This window comes from Pinus tabuliformis, chromosome 2_2 (genome assembly GCF_031772625.1).
Source record: "Pinus tabuliformis cultivar Carrire ecotype Pingquan chromosome 2_2, CPIR1, whole genome shotgun sequence".
Classification (NCBI taxonomy): Eukaryota; Viridiplantae; Streptophyta; class Pinopsida; order Pinales; family Pinaceae; genus Pinus; species Pinus tabuliformis.
The window spans coordinates 930586922-930609116 of record NC_142300.1 but is presented as its reverse complement, the minus strand read 5'-3'; the positions used below and the strand labels follow the sequence as shown (position 1 = coordinate 930609116).

The following is a 22195-nucleotide window of genomic DNA, read 5'->3' as shown; positions in this document are numbered from 1 at the left end:
GTGGATGTTAATCGCATTCGGGATATTATATGTCACGCCCCTATCTCGACGGTAGTCTTCCAACTGCGCATAGGCAGGTGTGGCACCACTACCCAATTTCTTTTCACCAATATTTTCAAATGTGGACTACGCCTAACATTTAATACTTAGAATATTTTCACTTCACTAAGCATTCATTATTCATTTTACACAACGAAAACATTCATCTTTAACTTCATTCACATATAAAAGTATACAAGTACAGTTAATCTTTTAAGGGAGGGGCAACTCCCTTATAAGAGCTTGCCCACAATAATATAATAGTATAATCTTTACAGTCTCATATACAATCCACCCTTTTAAGGCAAGCCCAAAATACCTTGGCCAAAATAATGCCAAACTGCAATTTTCAGAATTCTGCCCAAACTGTCGTTTAGCTCGACCCCACTATCATGCAGCCTCGCCCGTTCTTCGTTCGGGGCAATTTGCATCCTTCATTTTACACAGTGGAAACATTCATCTTTAACTTCATTCACATATAAAAGTATACAAGTACACTTAATCTTTTAAGGGAGGGGAAACTCCCTTATAAGAGCTTTCCCATAATAAAATAATAGTATCATCTTTACAGTCTCATATACAATCCAGCCTTTCAAGGCAACCCCAAAATATCTTGACCAAAATAATGCCAAACTGCAATTTTTAGAATTATGCCCAAGTTGTCGTTCAACTCGGCCCCACTATCACGCAACCTCGCCCGTTCTTCGTTCGGGGCAGTTTTCCCTACCATGCGGCATTACCCACTCCAACTATCAAACCGTGTCGCCTACGCAATTCGCTGTGCAACTCCACCCGACGCTATCGTTCCATCCGGTCCGTGGTTCGTGTCAACCTCCACCTAGCACTTTCGTTCACCCAGTCGCCGGTCGTATTACCTCCCCGACGCCCGTGCCTTGCCCACCGCTCAATGCTCCATTCACACTTCACCTGATCGTCGTGTCACCCGGCTCGCGGGTCATGCAGGGTAGCCCTAGTTTGAGTCGCCTCGCCCAGCCTTCATGCTACCTTGCGGGAGTGCCCAACTGGCCTGTCGTGCACTCCACCTGTCCACCCGATCACCAACTCGTTAGCTTGCCCAACTCGCCGAACTGCTCGCTCATTAGCTTGCCCGCGTGTCCAAACTTACGGCCGACTGCAGTTCACCCATGGGCATACCCGCCCTTGCTGCTACCCGGTTCACCTGACTGCGGCTTCATTCGGCCCTTGTGCTCATTCAGTTCGCCTTGCCTTGGTGCTTCGGACTTCACCACCTGCACCTCAGCCTCTTTCTATATTCACCCTCCTTCACACTTCCAAGTGTATGCTTGTGAGTGGCTCTTGCTTGTTGCCTCTATGATTTTCTCCCACCCATGCGTCCTCCATTTATATGCTTCCGCCATGGATGTAACGTGGGTCAGCTTGCCCAGGCCAACCTCCCAACTCGGTTGTCCATGCCTCCAACTCAGGTCAGCTCGCTCCCTCGTGTCACCTTGCTGGGTCCACATATCCGACTGCTCATCGTATAAGGTCGCCTTCGTAAGTTCAACACTTAGCCAATTTTTATCTCCTTCGTTGGCTCATCGCATGCCAACTCGTCCCATCGTCACACACGACTCGTCCATTCACCAACTCGTTGAACCCAACTCATTGTGTTTAACAAAGGGTGCGTTGCCCCAACTCGTCGCACGTCGCACACAAAACTCATGGCCATGACATTATAGTTCTGAACGCATTTGGTGGAGTCGTACAAATGTTTGCTTCAAAATCGAGAATATATGAAGCCAACCTCCACCAGCGAGATTGTTTTAACGGTCTCTGGCTGCTGCCATCTTTCATTAACCATTTCTGCTTGCCGAACTCGCGCTGGATGGAAGTGGGAAGTGCCATGTTTATTCATGTGTCCAAGCCTATCGAGAGAGGATAAGAGATTACCATTCCTTTCTTTGATGTCTTGGTTCCCTTATTGCAGCACCAAGCCAAGTTCAAGAACTAGGGCTTCATGTGCATGTGCAGGAGATGCAATCTGTAACACTCTTTCAGGACATCACTGGAGCCTATAATTACCCAACAATTTGACAAATTGATTTCTGCAAGGTGTTGTCGATAGCTCTCTGATGTGGATATTCAAGTAGGCGCAAAGTACTTGATCCTTTCTCTAGAGGGAGAGGAGATCATCTGGAGTTCCCACGTGTTAAAAACTGAAGAAGAGAAGCTTTGGGTTCATGCATTGTTTTTGTGTCCATATCTAGTAGCAGCAACATAGTCCCAAAACTTCATTCCTACCATGTTGAATGGAAACTTTCCTTCCTGGCACAAAATTATGGAGGTCATTCAAATTTCAAAGCACTATGCCTGGGGACATCCTAAATCTAGAATTGGTCGTGGGAATGTTTAAAAATTTACAGCTTTTGATGGGGGATGAAAATGAAGCATTTTTAACACAACAAAAGGCAGTCCAGGTAAGGGAGGCATGCATCTGTGTCTTTAACAAACACAATGAAGATGTTCTCAAAGTGTTCGTCCTCAAATATTCAAACTGAGGCGTGTTTTAGTAGTAGTACCTTGCCATTATATTAAAGAACACATTGGACTTGCGCAGAAGTGTATTTGCGGTTTCTACTATGGTTCGAACTGGCGTTCTGACCTAGCGGTTGTTGTAACGTTAACCATAGAGCGTTCACATGACAACTTCTGACACGGTTTTATACGGGCGGTTAACCTCAAGCCTATTGGTTGGATAACCTCGACGGTTTACACTGCTCTGATCACATGTTGACGGTTGCGGTTTGAAACCTCGACGGTTTACACTGCTCTGATCACATGCTGACGGTTGCGGTTTGAAACCTCGACGGTTTACACTGCTCTGATCACATGCTGACTTTTTTAGTTTAGAACCCTGATGGTCTATCCATAACCCTGTCACATGGTTCTTCGACGCGGTTAGCTTTCCCGATGGTTATCTGGCGGTTAGGCCTGTGTTATTACAATGTTTTGAATGTAATGTTTTATACATAGGCCGAGGGTTGTATAGCTTAGGCTAGTGACATAACAATGCGATGGTTTGGTGGGTATGATAGGTTTAATCATAGGGTTTAGGTTTTAGGCTTAGGGTTTAGCACTTAGAACTTAGGATTTTAGTATTAGGTTTAGGGTTTTTATAATACATTTGCCACAATGTGACAAAACCAAATGCATATCGTCGATACAATCTTACAATTACGACGACAACCCTGATTTAGTTTGCAGATTACTGTGGTGTGATTTTTGAAAGGAGTTCGGATTTTCCACAGTGCTCATGTTTAGTAGTCGACGTTTCGAGTCTGAAACTAGACTCATCATCAGGACAAAATGTGAGGAGAAAGAAGAAAATGACGAACCTCTGCCACGGATGACACTCATGTCGACACCAAATCCTGCGAGTCAAACAAAAACACACATGTCGTCGACCAATCCTGGCGGAACTGTCGATGAAATCATGTCGACAACCAGGTGCTAAAGCATCTCAGCTGAACCATGAAACCATAAACATTACCTAAACAACCATAACCAATATTGTCGAAGCTAGACTGAATTGACGACGACACTGAACACTTATGACGACACTTGAACACTTGTGCAACTGAATCAACGGAATCCTCCTGGATCATTCCTCTCCACTTGAAAGCTTTTGGACCACAAAATTTTGACTAATAAAATAGTCGATGAGGGTAGAACTCCCTCTCTTTCCACCTTGACTTGACAATGTACCAATACATTCGATCAATCACCTGCAAGTGATGATCTTGATGATGCTGACCATGGTACCTTTTGATTCGGTGACCTGTTTCATCCATCTGGAGTATACACAACTTGCGACGATGGGCAAACAACCTGTTATGAACATGGCAATTGATTTCTTTCCATAAAAAACCATGAGTTAGTGATTCATAATATTTGAAAACAGTATCTACTGGATGTTGTTTAATACCATCAACATGTATAAACAATCTATTTTGCGGAATGACAAAGACAATAAAAGATACTTTTGACATCAAACTAGCTACTTGATTAAACATACTTTCCTGCTTCCTGTTTACTAAGTGAATTTGTTGCACTAAACCTATCCAACTGTAAGGTGAAATTTGCTGCAACTTAGTTTGTCTTTGAAAGTATTGATTTAGCTGTTGATTTGTTTGAATCACTTTTCCTTCATTCATTAAATGATGTTTCCATTGATTAACACTTTCCTCTGATGCATAAGTTCCCATTAGACACTTTGACACTGCTTTAGGAAAGGCTTGGATATGAAAACAAATAGGTTTCTTCTCCATTTGAAAACAGGTTTCCAAACTATTTGAAGCATGACATGGCGACACAATACAAGAGAAATTGAACCCTGACTTTCCCCAATACTGACCTATATCCCTGCAACTGTTAAGTTCCAAACTTAAACTGAATTGATTCATTCTGACATTAGGAAGAGGAGTTTTAGGCACAAATTGTAACTCATGTTGTATTCCCTGCTTATGAATAAGATGTTTGGTTTTACATAGAACTGGAATTGTTTCTATCTCTTTACTCAAACCATCTTTAAGCTGAGTTGCATAACTTAAACAAGAATCATGTTGATTATTATGTTTATCCTTTACACACGATTACAAATCTCTTGTTTAAACTTATTAATCGCTTCATCTGATTAACATTAACTAAATTCAAGTGATTTTTATTTTGATGTGCCCTGTCAATAAATTCAACCCCTTTTTTCTTAAGGTGATATTTATGTTCTCTCCTGTAAAATATTGCATCACGATCATAAAGATAAGGACTTCCTAAGACAACTCCACATATGTCTACTGGAACCACATCTAATTCCACTTCATCAATGTAATTAGCTGTAATGGAAAATCTTAATCAACATTGTTTGGTGACTTTTATCTGAGTTGATTTATTTAGCCATCCTAATGGGTAAGGTCTTGGATGATTCCGTGTTTCCAAACCCAAACTTTTAACTAAATATTCAAAGATTAAATTCGCCTGTGATCCACTGTCAAACATTGTATCTATCTTTGTATGCTTAGAAGTTATCCTTATGTTAAACAATTCAACTCTTTTATCCTCATGTGAAGGATTTATGTTTGATGAAGATGCAATAGTTTTCGAACTTGAACCAGTGTTAGAAGTTTTACCTGTTGTAACCATGGTGGTTATCCTCCTTTCATCACTGAATCTGAACCTAGATCTTGCTGGACTGTTGCAATGGCCTTCTTTTCATCCTTCTCCTTAAGAAACTTTTTGGTCTAAAGTTCTGGATGAAGTTTCCAACACTTAGATTCATCATGACCGATTCTTTGGCAATGAGAACAAGTAGGTCTTTCCTTCTGAGCCATCGCTGATTTCTTTCTCTTCGAAATGTTCTTCCCCTTATTATTACTGGAATCTTTGGTTTCCAACTCTTTGGATGACTGTGATGAAAACTTGAATGGTCTGCCACCTGATTCAATATGTATGGCTTGAACACACACCTTATCAAAATCATCAGGATTAAACATCAATAATGTATGCTGCAAATATGAATGTAAACTGCTGATGTATTTTAACAAAGTTTCACGTGTATCCAATGAAATACCAAGTGCCAATGCTTTCTTTCTGAACTCCTGAGTAAACTCCTGAACACTCTGCCCTTTACCTTGCCTCAGATGCTACCAATCAATAACAACTTGCTGCATGTATCCTAAAGGATATAACTGTTTCCTAAGAGCTTTTAAAAACTTAGACCATGAAGAGATGACTTTTCCTTTACGCTTTACATCTATCTGAGTTTTACTTTCCCACCAGATTAAAGTTGTTCCCCCCATTCTAAGTGTAGCTAACTGAATTTTAGTTTTATCGTTAGAAATGTTTTGAATGCGACAATACACTTCTAACTGCTTTATCCAATTATCTAACTTTTCAGGATTCATTTCGCCATCATAAACAAGTAACTCAAATTTAACATCAAGTTTCAAAAGAGATGTTTTCTTAGGTTTCTTTTCCGTTTCAGATTCTGCACTGGAAGAAGAAGAAGAAGAAGAGGATGATGGAGATGATGGAGGTGAAGGAGGTTTATCAGCCTTCCCTTTACCTTTGTCCTTCTTCGATGCCTTTGAAGAAGAAGCTGCATCTCTCGCCTTCTTGTCTTCGTACAATTCTCCCAACATCTGCTGCATAGTCAAGAATGCTTGCTGAAACTGTTCTTCACTCATCTTAGTTTCATTGTTTTCACCTGCATCAGGTCCTGACATGGTCGATTTATGATCGACTCGTTGCTTTCCAATCTCTAGATCGACCTGCATAAGGATTCCTTCTCCTTGTTGCGACTTTGACCTGGTTAACATTCAATGGAAAATTCTACAAACGCAACCTGCTCTGATACCAAATTATATGATCTGAAATGATCATAAACTAAAACTGATGTAGAAGTGATTAGCCATTTATGATTTGAATGTTAACTGAAAGTGCGGAAATCGAGGAAAACATGCTTGAGAAGAAGACTTTACGACAACTGATTAAACACAATAAAGATGCATAACAGAAGTGAAAACAGTAAAATCACAATGATACCAGATAGTGAGATTGATGACGGAGTTCATCCCTGATGGACAATGTCTCCTGGTCTGCTTTCAATATGGGCGACCGATTTTATTAGGAATGAAAAGAAGGAGTTGATTACATAGAGATTTGATCTGCCCAAATATGCACACAGGCACTTATGATCATTATCATTAGATAGCCCTCTGAACCAGCTTTCCAACGCCTCTTACGAATTCCAATTCCGACTCCGGATGCTCTCGTAACAATGAAAACAAAATTGCCTATGACCTTTAAAATCTACAAGCAAAAGTAAAAAACCACTCTCCCCCTAATCAATGAAGGAAATATACCTTTTAAAGGCCTGCAAGTACATGAAAAACACCTTGGGCTGGTTTGTAGATGCATTTGGTTTCTTCTGGTCAGGTTTGAAGCTCGGTCCTGTTACAAAGCGACACCTAGGGTAGGTGGACATGACCTTCGAATTAGTTTTAACAAACAAAACCATGTAAACCCAAAATAAACTTTGGATAAACTCTGAAACTGTTTGCGGTCAGATTTAACCGGGCGGAGGTTGGACAACTCATGTGATCAGTGACCGAACCCTTGGTTTAGGTGCCGGCGGTTCTGCTGATGGTTTTCGAGTTGGCGGTCAATGCTTCAGCATGTTCACATGCAATCCTGTGGTGGTTTCTGCTACAGTTCCGCCCTGGTAGTTGTTGTAATGTTAACCATAGAGCGTTCACATGACAACTTCCAACAAGGTTTTCTACGGGTGGTTAACCTCAAGCCTGTCGGTTGGATAACCTCAACGGTTTACACTGCTCTGATCACATGCTGACTTTTGCGGTTTGGAACCCTAATGGTCTATCCATAACCCTATCACATGGTTCTCCGACGCGGTTAGCTGTCCCGATGGTTATCTGGTGGTTAGGCCTGTGTTATTACAATGTTTTGAATGTAATATTTTATACATAGGCCGAGGGTTGTATAGCTTAGGCTAGTGACTTAACAATGCGATGGTTTGATAGGTATGTTAGGTTTAATCATAGGGTTTAGGTTTTAGGCTTAGGGTTTAGCACTTAGAACTTAGGTTTTTAGTATTAGGTTTAAGGTTTTTATAATACATTTGTCATAATGTGACAAAACCAAATGCATATCGTCGATACAATCTTACAGTTACGACGACAACCCTGATGACGAACCTCTGCCACGGACGACACTCATGTCGACACCAAATCCTGCGAGTCGAACGACAACACACATGTCGTCGACCAATCCTGGCGGAACTATTGATGAACTCATGTCGACAACCAGGCGCTAAACCATCTCAACTAAACGCCATGAAACCATAAACATTACCTAAACAACCTGATCCATAACCAATACTGTCGAAGCTGGACTGAATTGACGATGACACTGAACACTAACGATGACACTTGAACACCTGTGCAACTGAATCAAGGGAATCCTCCTGGATCACAGGGTAGGTCTTTTTATTTCAAAGGTGTCTCCACTATCTGTGCTAATACATGTAACGACCAGGTAAAATAGAAAAGATGTCGTTGAACATGCTTGCAGAAATTGAAATACTCTTGCTAAATGGAAATACAAACTTGTGTGAATTAAAAGGCACACTGCAAAAATGAAACACACTTGGCAAGGAAGAATCCACACTTCATAAAAACTTCAGATTAAAAATATGCACGCCATACACTATCATCTAAAGACATAACATGATTTAAATCACATGGAATTGATTAATCTGTGTAACAACACACAATAGTCTCCTTGCTTGATGCTTCAATTTGTTTTGCTTTGGTTTTGAATTTCTTTGCCTTGGTCATGTCTGCAACACCATCCAAGAAGACTATCCCCTATCACAACATCCCTGAAGAGGGAGCTTCGTGCCCCTTGTCGATCCAATCATTGGAGTTGTTATCAACATAGATCCATCTTAAATACTGATCTAATATGATCTGAGAGGGATCCAATTTCTTAACATTTAATTTTTTTATGAGCCAACATTATTTAAATGTTTTTTATTTTTTATGAGCCGACATTATTTAAATGTTTTGTATAGTTATTTATTTATTTTTATTTGAGCCGACATTATTTAAATGTTTTGTATAGTTATTTATTTAGTTTTATTTGAGCCGACATGAGCAAAATTTCAATTCAATTTTGATGATAGACAGACAACGTTACACATCATACTAGGTTGTAGAATGAGCCTCTCTACTCAACTAGATACATGAAGTTAGTTCAAAACTTAATTTTTCTCCTTAGAAGAAAAATACATTGATTAACAAAATCTGACAAAATCCCAACTAAATATACATCAATTAACAAAATCTAAATATTGACAAAATCCCAGCGAAATGTTTTTTCAACTTAAACTCTAATACAATTTCTTAAAATTTCAATTATTTAAAAATTTAAAAACAAACTAAAACTTTTAAAAACAAAATTTTATGTAAAAGGAAATTTTAACTTTTTAACAAAATCCTAATGCTAAGAAAATTTTCAATCTAATAAAATAGAAATGTCCATTCATTAATTTATTTCATAAACATGTGGTTTGCCATTTTATATAAAATTCGAAACGGAAGTTGTTTAAATATTATACATGTTAGAGTTTTTTTTACTCTCGATTTCTTTTTGGCTAAATTTTTATTTTTATGTTTTAAAATTGTAATTATATATATATCTATATATATATATTTAAATTTATGAAAATAAATAAAGAAAGAAGAAGAAAGAAATTATTTTAACTTCCATGAGGCTAAAAATAGTTTATGGGATAGATTGCTTCATCTGCTTGATGTATTTGGTCTTTTTTTGTGAAGCTTCACAATAAATGCTCCCAGTGTCTTGACAAATCCCTTGCTACATAGATTATTCCAAACGCTAGCTGCCAGCATATCTGCATAACTTTCCCTCTTGTCTTTGAAGGTCGCATTCTAAAATGAAACGTTTTTCTGTTTCCACTTTTCTGGAAAAAACAAAAAATGCATACTCTTTCCTCCCACGCTTCTTTGGCATTTTCCAGCGCCCTGTTTCACAACGGAGTTGATGATAATTAGTCCTTAACTGAGCAATAAGAATTTTGGCTCTCCAAGAGATATTGGCCTCTATGTATGCTTTTTGGTTGATGACTATGAGTGGGATTAAACACTTCAATATAATACTTTTTCTTTCTTCCTAGCTCATTATCCCAAGTATGCTTGTGGAACTTTTCCATGACAAAAGCTTTTATTTCTTCGCTGTTTATGGGACAAGCGTTTAAGCAAATACCCCATTTACTAAACCATTTGTTATTTTCCTACATCCAAGTTTTTTTTTTTTTGCACAATTTGTCATTAAAGACAACCTTAGGCCATCTACCGTCTTCCATTTGCTCAATTTTTTTTAAATACCTTATGACTCCCACCATAGCAATTGCTTCAATAAGAGCAGCCCCTGTTTCACTTAACAAGATAGCATAAGAAACTACACTTTTAATTTTGAATTTGTTTGTAATCAAACGCTTCTGAATTTTCTGAATTTATCTCCACTGCATGTCGGATGTACTAATGACCCAAGTAAATTAAACAAAAAAATTGGCTAAAAAACCATCCAAAACTTATAACAGATATACTACGGCTCTAGTGGGAGTCTTTATCATCGAAAAATAGTTATAAATTTGATTGAAATCATATCATTTGAAATTGGAGAGATGCGTGGTAACTGTCTTGTGGTTATCGTTTTTATTTATTTATTTATTTATTTTTATTTCTTTTTTTTATCGTTTGCTTTTTGCATGACTCAAAAACTTAAAAATCATTTGAAAGGGGAGAGATTGGTGGTAACATTCTCATAGTGAGGGTTGGAATTTGGATTTCTGTTTACCTGTGAAACAAAATATTTTTGACGTTTTGGATCTTCATACTACTGGTCAAATAACGTTATGTTCAAAATTTTACCCTTCACGAATAAATTAACCATTCACCAATCAAATTTTGAGTAAAAAATTACCCTTCAATAACACAATTATGTTAAAATTTTCACATATTATCATAAGAAAAAATAAAAAATAAAAAATGACCATAACACACAAATGAGTTATTGAATTTCATCATTTCTTTATAATTAATAATGATAACATATTTTCTATTTTAAAATATCTTTTTATATCAAAATTTCTCAATAACCAAATTGAAAATCAAATTAATTGTTAAAAATTAACATAAAAGTACTTCATTGTAAGTTTTGTACAAAAAATTATATAGTCCTTAAGTGAATTTTCCATATTTTGGACATTTTAGACAACCATTTTTATTTATTTATTTATTTTTATTTATTATTTTTTTATTTATTTATACACCACTATATTATTTTTTGTTTTTGTACATAGCCATATTATTATTTGTACACAATTATTATTATTAATTCTAATTAGACTCAATTAAGCATCATTCTTTACCCAAGTTGTCAAATCCCAACCCTCATGGGGGCTACTATGAGGACTACACCCACCAAACACGCTGTGGTTGGTGAAACTGTGAACATAGATATACAAATACAAATGATTCATACATCATTAACTTGACGTAGATATACAAATACAAATGATTCATACATCATTAGCTTGTAGCAAAATCTAGTCTAGTGAAATCAACCCATAAATGTTGGTCTAAGGAAAAATTGATTAAATTACATTTTCGATTTCCACCCAAAAAATCTGATACAAGGCAAAGTTGATTAAATTATATTTTCGATTTCCATCCTACATTACATGTTTATAGATTCTCTAATAATTTATGTCCCTCTTTCCCATATATGTAATAGTAAATCTATAGTCAATAACTACTATATCCTCTTCCTCATCTTTTAAAGTATCCTTAGCCTTTACCTTGGGCATGACAATCATGTCACCCTCATGTAATTTCAGTCATCTCATGGTGCACATATTCTAATTTTCATGTGAAATTATAAGGTTTGCCTCCACTCCACTCCACTCCTAATGTCTCATCCTCAAACTAACTTCCTTTTTTCTTTGTTTTGTGTGCTAATTTCTTGTCATTTTAAACTAACTTCCGTTTCTTTGTTTGTTTTATGTGTTAAGTTCTCATCATTTTAGAGCATAGATTGATATATTTCCTCAAAAATGTAGCGTATGTAAATTTATCCCATTTTACATCGTAAATTTTTAACATATTTAAGATGTTGGAATTCTTTTTTCCTCCTGATTTTTATGTAAAATAATATCTCATAAAATTCTTTAATATACACTTTATACTCTATTCCTCAAACACATTTTCACTCAGTTTCCTCCTCAGACACATTTTCATTCATTTTCCTTCTCTTACATTTGAATAACACTTTCAACTCCTTTCTTTCATTTAACTATTTCTTAGCCATAATTACAACTCATATCAAATTGAAACTAAATTTAATTGAGAATCTCTTGATACACTAAAACTAAAATTATTTTTAATTTTTTCCAAATTTTATTCCGAAATGTTTAGTAAAATTTAAATTAAACAATTAACCTAAAAATAAAAACCGAAGGCTAGTAAAGTTTATCACCTCAATTGGGATTTAATCACAACATTATAATAAATCAGGTCAAGTGAATCATCTCATAATTGGCACTTTAAAACAACTACATAATAAATCATACTTGCTTCATTTCAATACAATTAAAGAGATGTTCCTTCCCCTGATAGTTGTCACTTTCAAAATAAACTATACTTACTTTTCATGTAAACACAATTAAAAAAAGGTTAAAAAATTTAATGATTAAAAAATATAATTTTGGAAAAAGAATGAAAAAATAAAAATAGATAAATAGATTTGGTTACAATATTTAAAAATGAAATAATTGATCAATAATAAACACCATCTTGACATTAAAATTAATTAAATATAATTTCTATTTTTTTTAATAATAAAAAATAAATAACAAATTACAAAATGTTTCAAATAAAAATACACATCAACAAAAATAAAAAAAACACAAGCTGTTTCCCGCTTAAAAAAGCACAAAAAAACTAATAAAAATACACCTCCGCAAAAGTTGGAGCCCGTCAAATTACATCGAAGAGTTGGAGCCTGCCAGAGCGTGAGATGGGGCAGCTGTGGAAAATCTGGGTAAATAGGTGATTATGTATAAAAACGTTTTTGAAACAAATTAAACCGTCAAAAAAACCTCTGGAACTTTGACGTTCTGGAAGTTTCAAAACACATCATGTAAAACGGCAATGTAAAATTATTAAACGTATTTTACGGTCAAAATGCCTTCTGACAGGTATTTGCCCGTCAAATTCCAACCCTGCCACGATTCTCTTTCATTTCAAATGAGTTTTAATTTTTTGGGCCCTGGAAAAAGCAAAGAGCGAAAACAACAAGAACTACGAAAAAGCAATTTTTTAGTTTTTTGCTTTTTCCAGAACCCAACACTTGAAACTCATTCGAAATCAGAGAGATTCGTGGTACCAGTGGCGACGATATCAGCTGAATTCCAAACATAGCCCACTCAAAAATAGTGTGTTGGATGCCCAATTAAAATCCCTGACCAATGAACGCCATTACGCTTTTAATTTTGAACTGTCACTAGTACGGGTTAGGGTTATGTATAGTGTTTCAGGGCTGTTCGTGTTGAATATTTGAGAATTCTGTAAAACCAGAAAGGCAAAGGCGGTGGTGGCGATGGTTGTATAGTTCGCAACGAAGAAGAAGACTGGTAAGAAAGAGGAATGGAGCACTTAAATCAGCTGATGACCTCGCTTATGGAAGAAGGAAGAATGGAGAACATAAACCAGTTGATGGAACAAGGAAGAATGGAGAACTTAAACCAGTTGATGGCCCAGTTTAGTTCTGCGAAATATGCCTCCGAGAAATTCGACAAGAAAACTCTCCTCCAACTTCACGAATTCGGTCGTCAGCGAGTCGGAGCAGGAACGAATTTTCAGTTGCATTTGTCAGGCAGCAGCGGCGGCACAGCTTGTTCAGTTCCGCTGGAAAGGCTGATCCCTATTTCCTTCAACGAGTTGAAAGTTGGGGAAGTCCACAAAGGCCGGGTGGTTTACGGGACCCTCTGCGCTGAGGCCTTCAGGATAAGCGGTATCATGACTGTGCTCGAGGATGACAAGGGTTTGGCCGTCAGGCTGGCAATTTACAATGCTGCTCATTCGCAGGCGAACATCGAGAGGCTTTACCCAAAGGGAGCCAAAGTGGCCATCAGGGAGCCGTATTTTAAGCGCGCCGCCGACAGTAGCCTTGCCATACGTGTCGATAACCCTGCCAATGTCGAGATGCTGGTGGCACAGAAGGAGAAGCGGGCGGAGAACCTGCCGTATGTCGATGTGGAGGAAGTGAGGAAGAAGGGCAACAGCTGCTTCAGAGACAAAGAATGGGACGCAGCGGCTGAACATTATACGAAATGTATCGATGCAGCTCTGCTTCAGCTCAAGCAGAGGTCCTCTAATGACAATAATGATATGAAGACCTGCCTCCTGCTCGCGTATTCCAACCGAGCGGAAACAAGGCTTCAGGTGAGGGAATTTGAGCTGGCGCTGGAAGATTCCGACAAGGCCCTTGGGATCGATTCCGGCAATCTCAAAGCGCTCTATAGGAGAGGCCGCGCTCTGCTCGGCATGAGGCAGTATGCGGAGGCTTGCAAATGTTTGGAGAACGCCAACAAGGCTAGCCCTGGACAGAGGGAGATACAAGACGCCCTTCACAGGGCGAGGACTTTGTACGCCCAGAACCGGAATGGCAAGTATGACATCTCGGACTGGCTGCTCGGTTGCGGCCCTCCTCCGGATGTCGCCGATTTCGTTGGTCCCGTAGAGATCAAGATGACCCAAAATGGCAGCGGCCGGGGGCTTTACGCCACGCAAGAAATAAGCACGGGGCAGCTTTTGCTGGTAAGCAACGCCGTTGCAGTTGGTTATGAGGACGGCCATAGCACCTCTGCCACTGTGTTGAATGTGGACCACAGGGGCAAAATTAATAGGGCTTCTCAAGAGGATCTTGTTGCCACGGTCGTCTCTGCTGCCATGAAGTCGCAGATATTGCTCCGGAAGCTTTATAGTTTAGCTGGTTCCTCGGGGCCCGGTAGCCTAGATGTTCCGGCCGTTGAATTGTTTCAGACGGATGGCCATTTGTCCAGACGACAAGAAGAAGAAGAAGAAAAATTGCAGGTAGATGTTAAACGCATACGAGATATTATAGCTCTGAACTCTTTCGGTGGAGCGGAACAGACATTTGCTTCAAAATCGAAAATAGATATAGCCAAATTCGTCCACCGAGGCCAGGATTTTAGCGGTCTCTGGTTACTGCCGTCGTTCATTAATCATTCCTGCCTGCCGAACTCAAGTAGGCTGGAAATGGGGAGCGCTATGTTTATTCATGCCTGCAAGCCCATCAAGCGAGGAGAAGAGATCACGTTTCCCTATTTCGATATACTCCTGCCCTTGCCGCAGCGCCAAGGTAGGTGCGAGAACTGGGGTTTTGAGTGCAAGTGCAGGAGATGCATTTTGGAGCTCTCTATTAAGGCAGCCCTGGATCCTATAACAGCACGGTTCGACGAACTGCATGACAAAGCCTTGGATGAAAGCAATGCTGCAAGGTCTCAACAGCGCTTCGAGTCGGATCTTCCGGTATGTGCAGAATTTGCAAAGCTTTTTGTAGAAGCAGAGGAGATTATTAGGGATTTTCCTCTATTGAAAACGGAAGAAGAGAAGAATTGGATTCTTGCGTCTTTTGCGTCTGCATATTTTGCAGGTATGCAGTCGGATTTGTTTTTCCCCACAATGTTTGTGGAGGATGGTGTTCATTCTGGGGAGGAAGTTATGCAGGCCATTCAAAACACTGTGCCCGGGGACATTCGAACTCTGGTCATGGCAGCCCGGGCGATTAAGGGAGCTCAGCGTTGGATGGAGGATGAAAAAGACGCAGCTATTATAAAATATGCATTAGAGCAAGCCAGGGAGGCATGCATTAGAGTTTTTGGCAGACATAGAGAAGATGTTCTAGAGGAGCTCGTCGTCAAGTATTCAAACTGATCTGTGTTTTGGGAAACAGTACATCCGCCATTGCCATTATCAAATCATGATCGACCCTGATGATGCCGGCAGAGTTGTCTTTTGGAAGTAAATATATTTTGTTTGAATTATTCTAATTTATTAGGCTTTACACTTTGAGAAAACTCCCTAGCTGCCACTCTGCACTCTTTTGTATGGTCAGATCCATGGTTAAACTATTGAGATCTTTTGTATGGTCAGATCCATGGTTAAATTGAGTGGCACTCTTTTGTATGGTCAGATCCATGGTTAAACTATTGAGATCTTTTGTATGGTCAGATGCATTGTTAAACTATTTTGGAAGTGAATATATTTTGTTTGAATTATTCTAATTTATTAGGTTTTACAGTTCGAGAAAACTCCCCAGCTGCCACTCTGCACTCTTTTGTATGGTCAGATCCATGGTTAAACTATTGAGATCTTTTGTATCGTCAGATCATCTTTTGTATCGTCAGATCCGTTGTTAAACTATTTTGGAAGTGAATATGTTTTGTTTGAATTATTCTAATTTATTACGCTTTACACTTTCAGAAAACTCCCCAGCTGCCATTCTGCACTCTTTTCTATGGTCAGATGGATGTTTAAACTATTGAGATCTTTTGTATGGTCAGATCCATTGTTAAACTATTAGAATTTTTTCACAGGTTAGTTCTCACTGTTTTAATGGTGAAGCGAATCTTGATTTGTACAACCTCTCCACTTATTATAACCCATAAAGATATTATAAATACCTCATTATAACCCATGAACATATTATAAATACCTTTGCAGTGGTCTTTTCGTTAACTCCAAGTAGTTTTGGTCTCTGGTCTCTGTTTATCTCTGCCATTAATTTCTCCCATTAGTTTCGGTCTCTGGTTATTTTTGCCCTTAATTTCTGTTTCGGGAAGGATTGAGGATTACGATATTTTATGGACATTTCAATTGGGTTTTTCTTTCTTTTCAGTTCTACTATCTCGTCCACAGGTAACGCATTGGTTTTTTTGGTTAAACCCCTTCAGCGTGTTGTTTTCTGGTAATAGCTGCCATTAATTTCTTGGTTCCGATAGGTTTTAAAGCAAAAGGATTGCTGTATAGTTTGGAGATTTTTAAGGATAAATATGGGAAAGAAGAAGTCATTGAAGATGCCAATGGCTCTGTAATTACTAGAGTAGCGTGGAGTGTATATTTACATTTTTTTTTTATATGGAATTGCTTGGATAGTTAGTTAATAGTGATTGGAATTTGGGCAAAACAATTTTAAAAAGTCTTGTAGAGGTAGTGTTTGAATAGTGTTTTTGATGGTGGAAATAGATTCAACACTATCAAAAAGGTCTAAAAGACTTAAACTTTTAAAGTATAACAACTATAACTTAAATTTACAAAAATCTTTGCTGGATTTTAATTTCCATATCTTTCAGAGAAACAAACATTCTTGTTAAAATGCAGTATTTTTTTTTTTTTGCCATTCAAACCCTACGCAGGTAAACTAGATGTTAGACATTAACTTGTAGAAATAATGACTAATAATTTATTTATTTATTTATTTTTCGGGATTTTCATTGATGTTGGCAGTTGCGGCTTGAACTCAAAGCGTGTATCCCAGAATGCGGGCTTCCTGAGTGTGGGAATTGTACTGAAAGATTCAGGATCAAGACAATTCAAGGGGAATGAAAAGGGAAACAGAGCGGATAAAACTGGACTGGCTATAAGGCATGGCAGGGACTGGCTAAGTCTCTTGTTTACTGAAAGGAGTCTAGTGAGTAAGCTTGGGCCAAGAAGAATTTATTCGGTCATGGCATATGCAGTAGGATCTTCTTATGGTGTACAATAGAGAAGAGTACTATTGCAAAACAGAAAATAGTCCTATTCCAAAAATGAAAATCATCCCGAAGGCCATAGAGTTTAGTCTTATTCCAGAAATGAAGGTTTATAGAGTGAATTTACCCCATAAAGAAGCACCCTCAACAAAGAAAGATTACAGGCTGAGCACCCCTGCCTGACTCTCATCCAAATGAAGATGACTTATCCCCTTTAGAAATCAAAGGCTCTATACATTGACCATGTTCTGTACATGGGAGGTGAAGGTAACCTACATCCCATCCTCCATTACTAACAGCAGCTCACACAATTTTCTTTCCATGAATTTACATTATTTTATGGTCACATTACAGATCACTCATTTGGGTTTTCAGAGAAATTTTTTCCAGACGTATAGCACATGCTTCGCAATGCATTTGAACTTTGCCACAACTGTACCATTTAAGGTCACAGTTTATGAAAGTTGGTTATGTTTTTTGAGAATCCGAATGTTTTAATTGGTTGATTTAATATATAGAAATATGTTTAATAAAATGCTAAACATTGCTTTAAAAGTGCCATAATCTATTTTCATAAGTTATCTGACCAAGATAGAATACCATCTAATAAAAATATATAAAATCATCATATAAAGTGATATATAGCTAAACATTGCTTTAGAAGTGCCATAATCCACTTTCATAAGTTATCTAGCCAAAGATACATAGACTACTATCTAATAAATAAATATATATAATTCTTTCCATAATTTATATATATAAATTTGTTAAAATTATAAATTTTGTGCCAAAGTTTTTCGAGTTTCATATTTAAAAATATAATTTAAGAAATAATTATTTTGTTAAATTTCAATCAAAATCTTTAAAATATAGAATAGTAGCAATGCTGCTCAGGCTTTAGATTGACGGTGAATGGGTGCATTGGTAAGGCACTCTTTGGATAGGTCCAGTGTTGCGGGGGAGCGCCCCCCCCCTTGCTCCCGCTCCCGATCCGCGCTCCGGGCGGGAGCGACTCGGGAGCGGGTCGGGAGCGCGCTCCCTAAAAAAAATTTCGCTCCCTGCCTTTTCGAGAGCGTTTTCGGGAGCGTTTTGCCTTTTTTGCATTTTTTTTTTTGTAGTAATGTTCGAAATGCAATTTTTTTTGAAAGAAACAAATAGTTTTTGAGTGGGGCAACTTAATGATCAAGTCTAGGCCCTAGTATTGATATGCTATTCATGGTAATGTTAAATTCTTAAAGTAAAAGTGACATTTTCTTTAATTTTCATTTTCATCCTTTTACTTAAATTTTTAACATTACCATGAAATGACTCAGGATGTTTGAGAGTGGTTTCGTCCTCATTGGATTTCATATGGAGAAAGTAGAATTTTAGATTTCATTCAAAATCCAGCAGACTTATCAGTTTTTCAGGATTTTAGGATTGGGGGATTGCAATGTTTCCATTGAATTTTGTCATGTATTAGGGTATGGAACTCATATTTAATCAAGAGTACCAATCCCTCTATGTACCTTGATGTTAGTGACATTGGTTGTCGAACTCCTCTATCATGACCCTTCTAAAAATGTACGCATCACTCAAACAAAATCTTGACTTGACATGCTATGCTTTTTCTATCTTATGTTAATGCTTAGAGGGTGATATTAATGACAAAGATCCCTATACAGATACAAAGGTAATGACAAAGATACCTCTGGATATTAATGCTTGGAGGGTGATATTAATGACAAAGATCCTGATTTTGCAACAAGACTAAAAAATTAGACATTTCTCGTGGTGGCAAGAGGCCCAAGCATAAGAAATAGATAATAGATTTACTTCTCTTTTCTAGTTTCTAGTAGCTTTTATAACTATTGACTCTTTCATATTTATTATGATATTTTTTTAAACAATATATGACAATTTAAGTTTGAAGTTGGCAATTATAACTCATTAGTAATGAATTATGAATATGATGCTTCATGAAAGTTGAAAGTTGTTTCATTTCATTTCATTTTATAACATTTCATTTCATGTTAGATATTATTTGTTGTAATGGTTACACTTAGCTTACAAGTACAACTTTGGTGATCAATGATGATAAATGTTATATATTGAATTTTGAAAGCGTGAAACTTTAAGATTGATGAATCATGAAACTCAATATGTTGTATGTTACTATGTTACTAACTTGCGGACGTGGTTGATGAAGATTGTAACTTCTAGATGATTGTTGTTATATGGTTCAATCTATGTTTTTTTATGTTTTTTATATCTAATTCATCATTCTACATGTTTTTGTTGACATATATGTATCAAAAATTAAAAAATATAAAAAATATATATATTTTTAAAAAATCGCTCCGGGATTCGCTCCCAAACCGGGAGCTTCTGAAAATGGTCGCTCCCGCTCCCCGCTTCCGCCCCTGCTCCTGCTCCCAAGTAACATTGGATAGGTCACTGGTTCAAATCCCTGCTTATTTACCAAAAAAAAACAATGTCATTTTTGTTTATTTGGTAGCTTTGAGTTGATGTATTTTTTAACTGTAAAGCTAAAACATAGAATAGTAACAATGCCATTTTTGTTTATTTGGTCGCTGAGTTGATGTATTTTAAACTGTAAACTCAAATATGTTTGCACGCAATTAAAAAAAAAACAGAGTATTTTCATTTGGACAAATGTTTTACATTAAACATAAATTGCTTGAGCACACTATACTGTTATCCAGAATTGAGTAGAAGCTTGTATGGCCCAGAATCTATTCCCGAAGAAAATCATTTAAACACTATTTTATCTGAAAAATGATTTGTTTTACATAAGCATAAATCCCTTGATCACACTAGACTGTTATCTAGAATTGAGTAGAAGCTTGTATGACCCAGAATCTATCCCCCAAGAAAATCATTTAAACACTATGTAGACAATGATTTGAACTTTACTCGATCTTACCCCCAACATTTTGTGGTGAGTTAGATAAGCACGCTTCCCATGTCACAGAAGCATATCTTGTCTAAACATCTTGGTGAAGTAGATGGCACGTTTACAAAGGGAAACTAAAGAAAATACTTGACACTACTTTTTTTCCTTTTTTTGTTGGTAAGTTTTTGTTAATTTATTAGTTTTATAGGTTAGCAATTGTATCAGACTTTGTAAAAGAAATGTCGTAAACCATAAATTCAAAAAGAACCGTCACATGTAAATAGTCATTGAAAATAATAATTAATAAACAAGATTTTATGTAAAGGTAGAAGATAAAGGTAAATGATTTACATTATGTGAAATTTACAGATTGTATAATGTTTTTAACATAGATTGCCTCTTGATTTTCGCAGATGCTTTTTTAAGTTCCAATAGAAAATTACAAGTAGTAGATTGCATCACAATTTGTTGAAGAAATGAGAGTCAAAGAAGTAATAACTAACTTGCAAAAAGAATATTTCGTTCAAAATATATAGAAGAATTTTTATTATTTTAAATATGGTATCTAATTGTTAAAATTGATTATAATGAGTTCGCTCGCATGCAAATCATGTTATAATGAAATTGGAGTGAATGAAAATGAATTTACTTTTGTTATGGAAATTTCAATATTTCTAGTTGAAAATGCAAGGGGAACGATGGCATATTGAACACCATTGAAGATTTATGCGTAATTGAAGCACATTTCTTGATTGCTATTCAGTTCATATTTTTCGCATTTTGTCACATTCATGTATGTAGATTATATGTTTTAGAATAGATTTTATTGTTAATAATAATTGTAAAGTTGGTCGAATGCAGTGTAGTGGTATGTTTGGATTTGGTACTAGTAGAAATATTTTTTCTATATTCTGTAATGTAATTATTGCTTCCTCTATTTTGTTGTAGTAACTATATAGTTGCGATATCTACGAATTCATACGTCTTGTTTCAGAGGACAAATAATGTTAGAAGTAAGTAGTTAAAAATATAATAACAATGTAATATTTGTAACCATGTATTAATAATGATTAAATTTGACTAATAGATAGAAAATATATGCGATAAAAATAGATTGAGCTTAATAATTATGGAAAACCTTTTGGATATGTTAACATATGGATTGGAGATTGGAGCAAGTTGTCTAGAGGCATTGAACAAAGAATTTCTTCGGCATGTTTTCTGAGAGCAATATTTTTGTTGTCTCTCATTTTCATGTAACAATCGAAAGTGAATGCAGGGAAAATTCAGAGATCTTGTAAAGAATGGACTCTTGAAATTGTTGTGAATGTGAGATCTTGACGTTCAATTTTTTCAATGTTTGTTACTTTCGACAATGTCATACTGTGAAATTTATGTATAGTTAATGCCCAAACTATTTTTATTGGAATTTGTGTACGTCCATTTATTTTTATTGTTGGAATAGACAAGTGAGTGAGTTTCTTTCATCCCAAGGAGGACCAATGTATTTGGGAAAAACTACGACAACAAATGTTGGAAGTTGTGGAGGTACAATTGATTCTTTATAAAAGATTGATATAATTTCCTCAAAGGAACCATTAACAAGTCTGGCTGAAACCCAAAGGTTGGAAGTTAGCATCATTTTTGGGCCTTTGCATAGCAAGACAATTCACTCAAGTTGTTCGCCTTTTGTGGAAGGACTTGAATATGTATTGTCGTCTTCTGCGATGAATCTTGCGACAAAATCATTTAAAGATTTTATCATTTGCTTATTAAGGACCAATGTTTGAGCATTGGTTGGAAATAGATGCATGGAATCATGGAAAAAATTTATTTCATCTTCTAACAAAGAATCAGTTTGTGAC

At 36.8% G+C, this 22195-nt stretch overlaps 1 protein-coding gene across 1 annotated transcript; it reads left to right on the top strand.

Moving 5' to 3' along the window:
* Positions 1 to 13017: 13017 nt before the first annotated feature.
* Positions 13018 to 15965, top strand: LOC149196180 (methyltransferase FGSG_00040-like). Its single transcript, XM_089403710.1, has one exon. The coding sequence runs from the start codon at positions 13305 to 13307 to the stop codon at positions 15615 to 15617; it is 2313 nt and encodes a 770-aa protein (XP_089259836.1). The 5' UTR covers positions 13018 to 13304; the 3' UTR covers positions 15618 to 15965.
* Positions 15966 to 22195: the final 6230 nt, after the last annotated feature.